The following is a 15,669-nucleotide window of genomic DNA, read 5'->3' as shown; positions in this document are numbered from 1 at the left end:
AATACATTGAGAGATTATTATCTTTAGAATCATGAGTCCTACAAGAACTTGAAAATATATAGGAATGCTGTGAAGATAGGGACTAATAAAAATTTCCAGTACTTGAATAGCACATGTTTTAAATCAGTATGCTTAATCTAAGAAAATAATAGAAGGTATTAGAAATTTGAAGAATGGGCACTGGCCTGCTTACAGAGGCTGATGTCTAAATGCCGAAGACTCTTGGCAGTAGGGATAGAAATATAAAACAAGTATGATAATGCTTAGATATTAAGCCTAAAGCCTTCCTGGAGTTATAGGTACTAAGTGTGATAGGAGCAATAAGGACTGAGCATCACTGTTTTCCTCTTTCCTTGTGCAACGATCAATGAAGACTATTAACCAAAGAACATATTTTGTACCCCTACACGTGGAAGTAATAAAATGGTAAAAAATATATTTTCATGTGCCTTTGTAGCCCAAAATCCATGCTGAGAAGAACTTCTACCTTCATGGTCTCTCCACTGCCATTGAACTCCCTCCGCTCAATTAAAGAGTTCCCCAAGTTGATGATTCCTTCTACTTGCTCAGCACGACCATCGACCTCATTTTTAAAGGTCTGATGCTTCAGGTATTTCCTCTGAAGGAAAAGAAGAAACTTAATTACATTCTCATTTAGGGAAGCAAGAAAAGGGTAACTTCTATTAAAAAAGAAGAGTTAATATTTCTTTCATAACCAAAATGATAATGGCTTCTGAAGGCTCCACATTAGACTCAGAAGTCCCTGAAGCAGTGATCACAGTAAAAAAAACTGTGCAATATAAGGAAATGACTATGCATCTAACAGTCTGGGCATGCTGAAGTTTTTCAACATTCCTATTTTGAGCTTGCCTGAATGTTGGTAGGGTCTTTGTAGGACTCATCACAGGCTGTGGGCAGCATCTCACTGATCCATTCTTCCAGGTCCTCAAGGTCACGGTAGAATTGTTTTAGGTCAGCATAGTATCCCAGTTTTGTCCACTCAGCAATCAGCTGAGCTTTGAGAGCCTTCCATCTGAAAGAGGGGTCTAGATCACTCTCTGCCCTCTATTCCTCTATTCTTCCCTCAAGCTCTAATAGCATATCTATGAATGTTCTCGTTTGCCAGTTTGTCCTTTCTTCTATCTGTCTGTCTGTCTGTCTATCTATCTATCTACCTATTGTCTACCTATATCCAATGAAAACAGAAAGGTCACTTTGCTGCATCTTACTGTAGCTCAGAAAACAATTTTTTAGGCCTGACCTGTCTAGCACCCTTTGGAGGCGAGTAGCAATCTCTTCCTTGGCGTAGTGGTCATCAGCTATGAGCTGTTCAGCAAAATGTTCTAGCTCAATGATCTTCTTTTCCTAATTGAGAGATAGAGATAGAAATAGAGGCAGAGAGAGAGAGAGAGAGAGAGAGAGAGAGAGAGACCAGATGTCTGTTGGTTAGATCCTGGTATAATCTCAGACTCTCTAAAAAAAGAACAAATATTCTTCCTTTTGACTTCATAAAGGGAAACAGAACCAAGACCAAAGGGTAAACTGTTGGGAGCCATCCTGCCTGATTTCAGGGACTATAGCCTCATTAATGGCAAAAGGGTCCCATGGCTAGCACTGAGTGAAAAGGCCTTGGGGCTATGAGCCACTAAGGAGACAGAACCCATCCTCCTGACAGAAGCACAGTCCCTGCCTCCTTCACTTCACCCTGTTTGGCCCCAAAAGATGGCTGGTTAGTCAATGACAGGTAATATCCCTCAAGGGAGGGACAACATAAGCTAGGTACAGCTGCAAAAAGGGTCCTCAGGGAAGGATTTAGGGGACTATAGAGAAGAGGCAGAAAGACCCTCACCCTGTAAGAAGTCTCCTAACCTCTTGACTGCTTTGCTCCCCTGACTTAACTCAGTCTGAAAACAATGCCAGAGGCAGCTGTGGCCTTGCACTAGAATGGATGGCTCCCGGGGGCAAATCAGGCCTGATGAAGAATGTACGTTGTTTCCTTTAAGGCTTGCTCTGCTGAGTAATAACCCTGTTGGTATAAACCATATAATTGAACTCAAAGTGTAGGGAGTGAAACTCCCTACTTTATAATACACACTGCAAATAACTTTCTGGAGTCAGCATATCTCACCAACTCTGACCAGAGACAATCCCTGAGTTTCTCCAATTATTATCTGTAGATGATATCAGTTTTTCATGACTGCAGCTTTTTGGACGTTGATTGGTGAGCTTTTCATGCATACTATGTATCTCTGTGTGAATCAAACTCAATAAACACCCAGGGAAAAGGGTACTCGAGGCTCTTTTCTGAGAGATTAGCCAGCCACTTCTTCCCAAGAAGATCTTATCTTGGAAGTCTCATTTCATCTGTGACAGCTGGGAGGACTCTGCTGAATGGAGACTCCCACAGTAAAAACATTACAGGGAAGAGAGTTTTAAATCAACAAGAGAACAAGCACTAATAATGATACTGAGAGGGGCTACTTGTGTGGTAGTGAGTTTTTTTCTTTGACACTTCCCATGGCCACTGTGGAGAGTAATTCCTGCATTGGGTGGAATATTGGAATAGAAAGTATAAAAAATCTCATCCAGCCCTGGTTGGTGTGGCTCAGTGGATTGAGTGCTAGCCTGTGAACCAAAGGGTGTTCAGCTTGATTCCCAGTCAGGGCACATGCCTGGGTTGTGGGCCAGGCTCCAGTGCAGGGCATGTGAGAGGCAGCCATACACTGATATTTCTCTCCCTCTCATTCTCCTTCTCTTTCCCTCTCTAAAAATAAATAAATAACATCATTTAAAAAAATCTCTTCCAACTAAAATTCAGGTTTTTAAAAGTTGGATGTAAAGTAAGAAAGTCCAGTGCTATGTGTGGATTAGATTAGACTGATACAAAGTATAAAGCTACCCTGCCTACCTTGTTTCCTGTAAGAAGCAAATGGGAATACTTTTAAATTATAAAACCACATGCATATGTAAGATTTCTGTTACCATTATTAACAGTTGTTTTAGAACTCATTAAACTTATTAACAGTTGTAATTAGTTGTTATTACCTGGGCAGTGATTGCTTTGTCCAAATCATCACGTTTTTTCATCAAGGCCTCCAGATTGTGTAAGGCACCCTTATCATCTGACTTCAGGAAATTCTCACGTGCCAACATCCAGCTCTCAACCTGATCACAGTTCCCTTGGAACAACTATGGGGAATCAAGTTAGAAGTATATGACAAATTAGTCATCCCTTATCCACAGTTTCATTTTCTGCAGTTTTTGTTACCTGAGGTCAACAGCAGTCAGAAACTATTACATGGGATTTCCAGGAAAAACCAAACAATTCATAAGTTTCAAATTATGAGCTACTCTGAGTAGAGTATTGAAACACCTTGTCATCTTGCTCTGTTACACCTGGATAATGAATCATTCCTTTGCCCAGTGTATCCCTGCTATTATATACCTCCCAACTCTTAGTCATTTACAGATCTTGGTTATTACACTGACTGTCATGGTATCAATGGTGTTTGTGTTCAAGAAGTCCTCATTTTACTTAAGAACAGTCCCAAAACCATTCACATAACTTTTATTATAGCATATTGCTATAACTGTTCTGTATTATTATTAGTTATTGTTGTTAATCTCTTACTATGCCTAAGTTATCAGTTAGACTTTAACATAGGTATATATGTAGATAAACATATTTTATAAGTAGGATTGGGTACTATCGGTGGTTTTAGGCATCCACTGTAGATCTTGGTATGTATCTCCCATAAAAAAATGGGGGACAACTGTACTGGACCCTGTAATTACATTTTATGTTTTCATATAAGCTATGCTACATTCTTGGGATTCTATGTCCCATATTCTAATCCTGTGAATGCTGGCTGGTTATTTAAGACTAGTAAACATTCCCCCTTCAGGGTACCCTGTAACACTCTCACTCTTTTCCCTCAAAAGTGTTAACCATTTCTTCTTCATTAGCCTCAAAACAGTCATACATATTGTTTCATTAATAATTTTACTATACTGAAATAATCTATCTACATGACTAATGTCACTACTTAAGAGAATAGACACTACCTTACTAATCTTTGTATTGCTGGTGCTCTGCACACATTAGGTCTAAAAAATAAATAAATAAAAATTTAAATTAGCCATAGCAGATGTGACTCAGTGGGTTGAGTGCTGACCTGAAAACCACAGTGTTGCTGGACTATTCCAAGTCAGGGCACATGCCTAGATTGCAGGCCCAAGAGAGGCAACCACAAACTGATATTTCTGTTCCTCTCTTTCTCCCTCCCTTTCCTTCTCTCTAAAAAAAAAAGTAAATTAAAAAAAAATACTTGATTCTTTGATCAAGTACTTTTTATTCTGTTTATCCAAATTATATATTTCTTGTGATATTGTTGTTGTTCCAGTATTATTGTAAATAATCATTGATCCATACAATTGTACATACTACACAGAAAACTGCCCTGATGTTAGCCTACTTTACTTTATTCCTGATCATTATTGTTGTGATTAACTCTATTCTCTCTCACACTATGCCTACTTTCCATCCTTTACTCTCACTACATCTCATTATCTAACCTTGAACAAGCACTGTTTTCTGAATTCAGTTCACAATCCTCCTCTCTCCCCTCTAACGTGATTCTCATCTCTCTTTCACATATTATCAAAAGTGGCTAGTTGGGTGAAAAATCACAGTTAACAGTATACTTATCCGAAGAATCTCCTATCTTTTCTCCACTTGCTGGTACTTTAAATCCCATAGAATACTCTACCTGTCTTAATCCATTTTGCCTAACCCCTGCCACTGATCATACACAGAATAGAAGGGAGCTATGGACATCAATATACCTGCTGAAGTAGAGAAACCACCAACAAACGAACCACCAAAAGGTAAAACCTAAGTACAACAAAAGAGCCCACACTAACAGAAGAAATGGCAAACCTAGAGCATCCACAGATCAAAGGAGATCACAGACAAGGAGATCAAAGAGACCACACCACTGAACCCCATATAATTCCTACCATAGAATTACACTCTACAAGGATAACAAGAAAAGCAAAACATCAGGAAGTGCAGAAACAAATAAAAACACACACCTAAATTGGGGAGACAAAAAGGGACCTGATCAAAAAGAGTGGAAGGGACAATCAAAAAGAGTGGAAGGCTCCTCACTAAAAGAGCTAAATGAAATGGAGGTAAGCAAACTATCAGATATGAAATTCAAAATAATACTTATAACGGTGCCCAAGGAACTCACAGACAACTACAAGGAACTGAGTGAGAACTACAACAGTATGAAACAGGAAATAGAAACTATAAACAAAAACCAGGAAGAAATGAACAATAAAATCTCAGAAATAAAAAAAAAACACTAGACGGAATTACAAGCATGCTAGATGAAGTATAGTATTGAATTAGTGATCTGTAGGACAAGGTAGGAAAAAAACCAGAAGGAGCAAGAAAAGGAAGAGAGACTCAGAAAGAACAAACAGGTGGGAAGGAAGCTGCAAGAAAACATGAAAAGTCATAATATACATATAATAGGGATACCAGAAGGAGAATAAGAAGGGCAAGGGATAAAAAAAATGTTTAAAAAAGTAATGATGAAAAACTTCCCTAATGAAATGAGAGAAAAATCCAAGTAACACAGAGAGTCCCAGTCAGGAGGGAGCCAAAGAGGTCCACTTCAAAACACATCATAATTAAAATGTCAAAATTTCAACACTAAGAGAAATTTTCAAGGCAGCAAAGGAAAAACAGAAAGTAACATACAAGGGAGCCCAGATAAAGCTAAAAACTGACTTCTCAATGGAAACACTCCAAGCCAGAAGAGAATGGCAAGAAATATTACAAGTAATGAAAACCAGAGGCCTGCAACCAACACTACTTCATCCAGCAAGGCTCTCAATTAAAATGGAATGCCAAATACAAATTTTCCCAGACAAAAAAATGTCTAAAAATATATGCCTCCACCAAACCAGCTCTGCAAGAGATGCTAAAGGGTCTGCTTTAAGAAAAGGAAGAAAAAGAGTGACAAAGAAAAGAACACAAGTATTAAACAATGGCAATGAATAACTACCTATCAATAATAACTTTGAATATAAATAGATTAATTGCTCCAAACAAAAGACATAAAATAGCTGACTGTATAAAATATCAGGACCACACATATGCTGCCTAGAACAGACCCACCTTAGAAAAAAAGACCTATACAGACTGAAAGTGAAGGGCGGGAGATATATACTCCAAGCAAATGAAGAGGAAAGAAAAGCCTGGATAGCAATACTTATATCAGAAAAAAACAGGCTTCAAAACAAGGGACATGAAGTGAGACCCAGAAGAAAACTTCATAATACTCAAGGGAAAAATCCATCAAGAACACATAAACATTATAAAAATATATGCACCCAACATAGGAGTACCCAAATACATAAGAAAGATCTTGGAAGACTTCAAGAAAGATATAAACAGCAACACAATTATAGTAGGGGATTTCAATACCCCACTGTCAGAAATCAATATTTCTTCCAACAAAATAACAACAAAGATATTGTGACGTTGAACAATGCCCTAGATGAAATGGACTTAAGTGATATATAGAGAGAGCCTTTCATCCCAAAGAAGCAAAATAAACATTCTTTTCAAATGCACATGAAACATTGTCAAAGATAGACCACATGACAGGACACAAAACAAGCCTCAATAAATTCAAGAATATTAAAATTATATCAGATGTTTTCTTTGACCACAAGAGACTGCAACTAGAAACCAACCTCATAAGAACAACTAAAAACCACTCAAACTCATGGAGATTGAATACCATGCTATTAAACAGTGAACAGGTCAAGAATGAGATCAAGGAAGAAATCAAAAAGTTTCTGGAAACAAATGAAAATGAACTCACAACAATCCAAAACTTGCTGGACACAGCAAAGGCAGCCCTGAGAGGGGAGTTCAAAGTGGTACAGGCCTACCTAAAAAAGATAGATACATTTCAAATACACAACCTAACTCTACACTGACAAGGAACAACAAAGACAGCCCAGAGCAAGTAGAAGGAAGTAAATAAACAAGATCAGAGCAGAATTAAAAAACATAGTCACTAAAAGCGTAATTCCAAGGGTCAATAAATCTAGGAGATGGTTCTTTGAAAGAAAATTTTAAATTGACAAGCCTTTAAGCAGGGTCAACAAGAAAAAGCAGAGAGGATCCAAACAAACACAATCACAAATGAAAGAGGAGAGATTACAACTGATACCACAGAAATACAAAGAATTGTAAGAAATTACTATGAAGAACTATATGCTAAGAAATTTGAAAATCTAGCTGAAAAGGAAAATTTTCTAGAAACATATATTCTTCCAAAAGTTAATGAAGAAGCAGAAAGCCTAAACAGACCAATAATAGCTGATGAAATTGAAGCAGTTATTAAAAAGCTTCCAACACACCAAAGCCCTGGACCAGATATTTTCACGGGAGAATTTTACAAAATTCTGGATAGCAATACTTATATCAGAAAAAAACAGGCTTCAAAACAAGGGACATGAAGTGAGACCCAGAAGAAAACTTCATAATTCTCAAGGGAAAAATCCATCAAGAACACATAAACATTATAAAAATATATGCACCCAACATAGGAGTACCCAAATACATACCCATATCAATATGGGTATGATATGGGTATGTACCCAAATACATACCCATATCAATAGAGGCAGAAACAGCATTTGATAAGGTACAGCACCACTTATTATAAAAACAGTCAGCAATGTGGGAATAGAAGGAACATTCCTCAACATAATAGAGGCCATACAGGAAGACCTATAGCCAACATCATACTCAAAGAGCGAAAAGAAAAACCCTTCCCACTAAGATCAGAAACAAGACAAGGCTGCCCACTTCATTACTTCTATTCAGCATAGTCCTGGAAGTCCTTGCCACAGTAATCAGACAAGAAAGGAAATAAAAAGCATTGAAATTGAAAAAGAGGAAACAAAACTGTCATTGTTTGCTGGTGACATGATAGTGTACAGAGAATCCTATAGGCTCCATCAAAAAACTGCTCAACCTAATAAATTAATTTGGCAAAACTGTAAAATATACAGTTACTGACCAGAAAACAAAGGCATTTTTGTATAGAAACAATGAAACATCAGAAACAGAAATCAGAAAACAAATGCCATTTGATATAGCAACAAGAAAAATAAAATACCTAGGAATAAACCTAACTACATTGGTAAAAGACCTGTACTCAGAAAACTATACAAGACTGAAGAATGAAATTAAGAAGACACAAGCAAATAGAAGCATGTACCATGCTCATGGATTGGAAGAATTAACATCACCAAAATGTCCATACTACCCAAAGCAATTTATAGGTTTAATGCAATACTTATTAAAGTATCAATGGCATATTTCACAGATATAAAACAAACACTTCAAAAATTACATGGAACCATAAATGATCTTGAATAGTTGCAGCAATTTTGATAAAGAAGAGCAAAGTAGGAGAGAACACAATACCTAATATTAAACTGTGTCATGAGGCTGCTGTTCAAAACATCCTGGTAATGGCATAAGAACAGACACATGGACCAATGGAACAGAATAGAGAGCCCAGAAATAAGCCCAGGTCTTTATGGTCAATAAATATTTGACAAAGGGGACAGCTGCATAAAAGTGGGCAAAAATACCATCTTTAACAAATGGTGTTGGGAGAACTGAACAGCTACATGCAAAAAAATATATAAATAACCTGATCACAAACTTACACCATACAAAAAAATAAATTCCAGATAGATAAAAGACTTACATATAAGTCATGACCACAATAGTCCTTCAGGAGAACATAGGCAGGAACACCTCAGACATTCCATGTGGTAGTGTTTTCAATGATATGTCCCTTAGAGCAAGGAACATAAAGGAAAGAAAAAACAAATGGGATCTCATAAAAATAAAACTCTTCTTCACAGCTAAAGAAAACAGCATCAAAATGAAAACAGAACCAACCGTATGGAAAAACATATTCACCAATGATATACCTCAGAGAAGGGTTTGATCTCAAAAATATATAAAGAACTTACACGACTCCACTCTAAGAAGACAAGCAACCCAATTTAAAAATGGGCAAAGGACTTCAACAGTCATTTCTCCAAGGAAGGCATACAGAGGGTCCAGAGACACATGAAAAGATGCTTGATATCACATATGAAAAGATGTTCAATATCACTAGCCATTGAAAGATGCAAATTAAAACCTCAATGAGATACCACTTCAAACCAGTCAGAATGGCCATCATTAAAAAAATCAATAAACAACAAGTGTTGGAGAGGACGTGGAGAAAAGGGAACTCTAGTGCACTCTTGGTGGGAATGCAGATTGGAGCGACCACTGTGGAAAACAGTATGGAATTTTTTCAGAAAACTAAAAATGGAACTGCCTTTTGACCTAGCAATTTCACTGCTTCAATCATAGCCTAAGAATCCCAAAACACCAATCCAAAAGAACATATGCACTCCAATGTATATAGCAGCACAATTTACCATAGCCAAGTGCTGGAAGTAACTTAAGTGCCCATCAGTAAATGAATGGATCAAAAAACTCTGGTACATTTACACAATGGAATTCTATACAGCAGAAAGGAAGAAGGAGCTCCTACCCTTTGCCACAGCATGAATGGAACTGGAGAACTTTATGCTAAGTGAAATAAGCCAGGCAGTGAAAGACAAATACGATATGATCTCACCTTTAACTGGAACCTAATCAACAAAATGAACAATCAAGCAAACTATGCCAAAAGACATTGAAATTGAGGACAGTCTGACAGTAACCAGAAGAGAAAGGGAGTGGATAATGCAGGGAAAAGGGTGAAGGGTTTTCTGGAACCACTATAAAGGACATATGGACAATAACAAGGGGGTGTGGAAACAGGGAGGGAGTTGGGGATGAAGTGGGGGGACTGGCAGAAAAGACAGAAAATTATACTTGAACAACAATAAAAATCAAAAGTAAAAAAAACACCTGAATTAATATATAAATTATAATCACCCCAATGTATGGCAATAAATGACCCTCATCCTGTTTGCCTCTTTTAACAAAGATAAGAACAATGAATATGACTATGATTATTCTATAAAGCGGAGAATACAATGCCAAATAATCAAGTGTTGCCTTTGTGCTTATAGCATGGGAAGACCAATGACATGAGATTAATACCTGTACTAACCATGTAATTTTGCATAGAGGAGACAGACTAATCCTCCTCATTGACTGTAGATTTGCTGTACCTGAAACTCCAGACACTGATCTAACATCTTCTTGCGTTGATTCCAAGCTTTCTCTAAATAATCTCTCTGCAGTCTGACAGTTTGAAGCTTTTCTTCAATTTTAGAGCTATTGCGGTGTCCACTACCTATAAGTTCTACACCAAAATCTTCTAAGGCCTGGAAGGTAGGAGCCTCAGCTTCCATGTCAGCATGATGTTCCTGTGAGGGAAAAGGGAAGATACTGGTGAGGCCAATGACATTTCACCAAAGCTTTGTGACCAATGGCTATGGCTTTTGTGTCCTCACCTGGTGTCGCTCTATCAAGATCTCAGTACCAGTTAAGTCCTCAGCCATCTCGTGTGATGATACCACGCCATCAATGCCACTGATCCAATTTTGTAAGTCTCTTAAAAAATAAACAGATTGAGATTTATAAGAAAACCTTGAAACTTGCTACAGAAGTACCTATCTTTGAGCTTTTTCTTCTCTAAAAAATGTTTCCAGATAATTTTTTTTTATCTGGCTTTCTATGATTCACAAATGTTAGGCTTGTAGTTTTCACTACAACTTATAATACCTACAGACACGAGATACCTTTCAATCCCTTGCATTGAAAGTCTCTTCACATATATCATCTCCTTCAAATCCTGCAATAATCTTTTATAGAATTCAGGGAATTATTTTTGTTTTCATTTTGGAGATGAGGAAGTCAGTTTTGAGAATAACAAGTCATTTTTCTCATTGATGTGACTAACAGCAGACATCTGGATTGGAATCCAGACATTGGAGTTCAGGACCAGTATATATTCCATTACTCCTTATGATTCTTGTTTCTTTAAAGTAGATTCTTAGGTTTTGAAATCTATGTTATTATGATATCTCAAGGAAGGCATGTCTAGCGTGAAATATTATCCTGTTGTGTAAATTCACTTATTTATTTATTCAAATAATTAAAATTTTGTGGTGCTTATTAAGTACCAAATGTTGTTTAAAAGATGCATTTGTGCATTTAGGAGCTTACCTAAACAGCATGTAAAGCAAAAGTATCATAAAGATGGAAAATACAGTATTATATAGACTTGCTCTGAGGCTGACAATGTTATTTCCAAATACATTGAATAGTGAGATTTCATAAGATTTCATAAATGGAAAAGGGGTAACATTTGATTTCTTTTCTTTTCTTTTTTTTGGAAATTAAACTGTAATCTTTATTTGCATTTCGCCAGTTGTAACACTAATATCTTTTGTTTCCTCCTCTTCCTAGATTCTGTCCAGGATACTGCATTTTATTTTATTTTTTTTAACTTGATGTGTTTCATTCTTTTTCTTTAATATAATTTTTATTTAATTCTTGTTCAAGTACAGGTTTCTGTCTTATATTCCCAACCCTGCCTGCCGCCCACCCCATGCTCCCAGCCTCCCTCCCCTTTCCACCCCCCACCCTTAGTTATTGTCCATGTGTCTTTTATACTTGTTCATGTGAGTCCATTCCCTTTTCCCCTATGATTCTCTCCCCTCTCCCCTCTGGACCCTGACAGCCTGTTCCATATTTGAGTGTCATTGGTCGTATTTTGCTTGCTTGTTTGGTTTGTTTAGATTCCTGTTAACGGTGAGATCATATGATATTTGTCTTTCACTGCCTGGCTTATTTCACTCAGCATAATGCTTTCCAGTTCCATCCATACTGCATTTTAATTTGTCAACGTGTCTCTTGAGACAATGTCTTTCTTTTTCACTGAGTCAGTTTCTCAGTGATTTGAAGTTTTTCATGACCTGGACGTGTGTGAGGAGCACTGGTCATATACTTTTCAGAATATCTCTAGCCTTCAGTTTGCCTGGTGTTTTTCTCTGATCATTCAAGATTCATAGGCTTTTAGGAAAACATCTCATGTCTTCACGTCATGTGGTATCGGCCTCATGCAGATGCCATCACTCATCACTGGTGTTGATAACCTTGGTCACTGGGTTACCGAGTGTTGGGCATGGTTGCAGGTCCTCCTCTGTGAAATTACTGCATGTCCATTTTTGTTCTTCGTTGATTGGAAGCAAGTCGGTCAGTTTAAACCAGACATAAGTTTTAGGAGCAGCTGAATTAATCTCTACCTCCTGGAAAGAGGAATTCTGTGTATACCACTGGGCATTCTTCTTTTTTTAATTTTTTAAATATATATTTTATTGATTATACCATTACAGTTGTTCTATTCCCCCTTCATTCCCCTCCACCTGCACACCCCCTCCCCCACCATTCTCCCCTCCTTAGTTTATAACCACGTGTCTCAAGTTCTTTAGATTCTGTATTTCCCCAACTATTCTTGCCCTCACCCTTCTCTATTTTCTACCTACTGTCTATTTTCTGTACCTTCTCCCCACTTCATCTCCTCCCACTCCCCTGTTGCTAACCCTCCATGTGTTCTCCATTTCTATGGTTCCACTCCTGATCTAGCTGTCCTCTTGGTTTGCTTTTGTTTTAGGTGTGGTTGTTAATAACTGTAAGTTTGCTGTCCTTTCACTGTTCATATTTTTCATCTTCTTTTTCTTATATAAGTCCCTTTAGCATTTCATATAATAAGAGCTTGGTGATGATGAACTCCTTGAACTTGACCTTATCTGAGAAGCACTTTATCTGTCCTTCCATTCTAAATGAAAGTTTTGCTGGATAAAGCAATTTTGGCTGTAGGTCTTCGGATTTCATGACTTGGAATACTTCTTTCCAGCCCCTTCTTGCCTGTAAGGTCCCTTTTGAGAAATCCGCTGACAGTCTGATGGGTACTCCTTTGTAGGTGACTGTCCCCTTATTTCTTGCTGCTTCTAGGATTCTCTCTTTCATTTTAATCTTGGCTAATGTAATTATGATGTGCCTTGGTGTGTTCCTTCTTGGGTCCAACTTCTTTGGGACTCTCTGAGCTTCCTGGATTTCCTGGAAGTCTATTTCCTTTGCCAGACTGGGGAAGTTCTCCTTCATTATTTGTTCAAATAAGTGTTCCACTCATGGCTGTTTTTTCCCCCTTCTGGTACCCCTATAATCCAAATGTTGGAACATTTAAAGATGTCCTGGAGGTTCCTAAGCCTCTCCTCATTTTTTTTTTGAATTCTCACTTCATTCCTTTCTGGTCGGATGTTTTGTTCTTCCTTCTGATCCATTCCATTGATTTGAGTCCCAGTTTCCTTTCCATCGCTATTGGTTTCCTGGATATCTCCCTTCATTTCAGTGAGTTTAGCCTTCATATGTTCCTCTAATTTGTGACTATAATCAACCAGTTCTGTGAGCATCCTGATAAACAGTGTTTTGAACTGTGCATCTGAGAGGCTGGCTATTTCTTGGTCGCTTAGAGTTATCAGCTCTGGGACTTTGAGTTCTTCTTGTGCCATCTTTTGGGCTATTCATGCCTGTTACGTAGCAGGATCGGAGCCCTAGGTGTTCACCAGAGCAGGGCAACTCAGTTGCTGGGTTGTGACGCTGTATGTGGGGGCGGGGTTAGAGAGGAACAATGGCGTCCCGTCTGCCGCCTCCCACCATGGCCCCCACACGTGCCGCAGCTGCCACTGTCACCAGGGCCCACGCGTTTTGTCCCACTGCATGCAAGTGCACCACCGCCGTCAGCCCTCCACCACTGGGTTCGCCCCCTGGGGCCTGCGTGGTCCATCTCACTGTGCGTGAATGTGCGACTGAGGTCAGTCTGCCCACACCCTGACTGGGTCCGGGCTACTTGCAGCCTAGGTCTGGGGAATCTTTCCTACCCGATCTTGCTCTGCTGCTGGTTCCGCCCCTCTTACTGTCCCAGTTGAATGGTTAGTTGTTGTCGGACTTCCGTATAATTCAATTTTTCTGTTCTTTGGCTGTGTCTTTGTTCTCCAGACCTTTGTTGTATTCAAACTTGGTTGTGGGAGAAGGCACAGTGTTTCCACTTATGCCTCCATCTTGGTGGAAGTCCCATTTGATTTCAAATCTAAAATTTAGGTAGAATCAGTCTATCTATCCATCTATCTATCTATCTATCTACCTATCATCTTCCCATCTTTCTATCATCCACCTATCATTAATCATCATCCATGAGCAAAAACATATTTGGAGAAATTAGTATGGTAGCTATTTTTTTTTATTGTATACAAACTATAGGTCTCCAGAGGTGCTCAATTGAGGTGAGTGTTGTCAAAAGCAACTACAATCATTTGCCCAAAGTCTGTTCCCATTTTTTCTTCAAAAGTATTACATTGTGAGCCACTACTTCTTGGATACTCATCTAAGTATATCTTCTGGCAGACTGATATGATGGGAAAAAATTTTGGGAATTGTTCCCAAAGTATATATTTGCTAAATTGCAATAATGTGTAGACTCTTCAGCAAGGCAATGACAATTATCTATAATTTGATCTGAACATTTCTAAGTGTCTTTCTTGCCACTGCTCTTTACCTCTCTGAGATACAAAATCCATGCTCTAACTATCCCTGCTCATTTCATGAATATGATGACCCTTTCTTTGTGCCTTTGTATAGTTTCATTTGTCTTTTAAGATGAGTGTTTTGGGCTGCATTATGTTCTACCAGGTTATCAGTATTTTTCTCTGCCTTTCCAGTATAATGAAAATACCCATATCTTAATAGCTCCTGACATATCACCCAATATATGTATACTATACACTCTATTGAAGTTTTTCTAAGTTGCATATGTGGCCCCACACTCCTTCAAACTTCAATATTTTGTGGCTTAAAGTATTGAATTTGAAATTTTTTGCCTTACCAAAGGTACTACCTGGACATTGAGGTACCCTCCAAACACAACAGTGAAGAGCACCTGTACCCAGACTGCTCCTAGAAGCTATCCCATATTTCTCAGCCTTTTGAGATTTACCTGGCCTTGCTGAGGAACAAGTAGAATTTCTGGGCCTCATTTAGGCTCTCTTTACGATCCGTTGTATGTTCCTGCAGGCTGTTCCAGGCTTCATTCAGCTCCACTTGCTGCCTGTGCAGGTCATCAGTGGCATCTGGGTGGGATTCACTCAGTCGCTCTGCTGTCTCTCCCAATATAGTCACCTGGGGAAATGTAAGAGATCTGATCATCACTCTAGAGCCATACCTAGATTCCAGAATAAGAAAAATCTTGAGTCCTGAGGGTGCTTTTTCCTGAAACGGACATCAGTGAAGTACAAAGACATCTAGCTACTTTCTTAACTAAAATGATAACTCTATTGGTACACATGATAAACCTGTAAAGTAGTCAACCCTAACTTGATTATTCTTTTTAAGATAAATAAAGCTGTTCAGGAGAGTGCCTAAGCAAATACTGGTTAGTGGCATCATTAGAGAATCCAAGGACCCTGATTTTTATTGTGAATATATTTCCAATATAGGCATTTCTGTGCTTCCTTTTGTTCTACATGTAAATGTCATGCTGTACGATGACTCTG

General features: G+C 38.3%; 1 protein-coding gene across 2 annotated transcripts in view; it reads right to left on the bottom strand.

Annotated features, from left to right (window-relative positions):
• SPTA1 (spectrin alpha, erythrocytic 1) overlaps positions 1 to 15,669 on the bottom strand; it is a 199,218-nt gene that overhangs the window by 63,185 nt on the left and 120,364 nt on the right. For both annotated transcript variants that reach the window (XM_037039373.1, XM_037039374.1), the window contains exons 27-33: positions 15,114 to 15,295; positions 10,570 to 10,669; positions 10,285 to 10,482; positions 3,046 to 3,189; positions 1,262 to 1,365; positions 871 to 1,033; positions 488 to 619 (exon numbers count right to left, since the gene is read on the bottom strand). In XM_037039373.1, the coding sequence (XP_036895268.1) occupies positions 488 to 619; positions 871 to 1,033; positions 1,262 to 1,365; positions 3,046 to 3,189; positions 10,285 to 10,482; positions 10,570 to 10,669; positions 15,114 to 15,295 (1,023 nt within the window). The remainder of the gene's footprint in view (positions 1 to 487; positions 620 to 870; positions 1,034 to 1,261; positions 1,366 to 3,045; positions 3,190 to 10,284; positions 10,483 to 10,569; positions 10,670 to 15,113; positions 15,296 to 15,669) is intronic.

Source organism: Sturnira hondurensis, unplaced genomic scaffold (genome assembly GCF_014824575.4).
Source record: "Sturnira hondurensis isolate 20B ecotype Veracruz unplaced genomic scaffold, ASM1482457v3 Scaffold0025370, whole genome shotgun sequence".
NCBI lineage: Eukaryota > Metazoa > Chordata > Mammalia > Chiroptera > Phyllostomidae > Sturnira > Sturnira hondurensis.
This window is presented reverse-complemented; position numbering and strand designations above follow the sequence as displayed.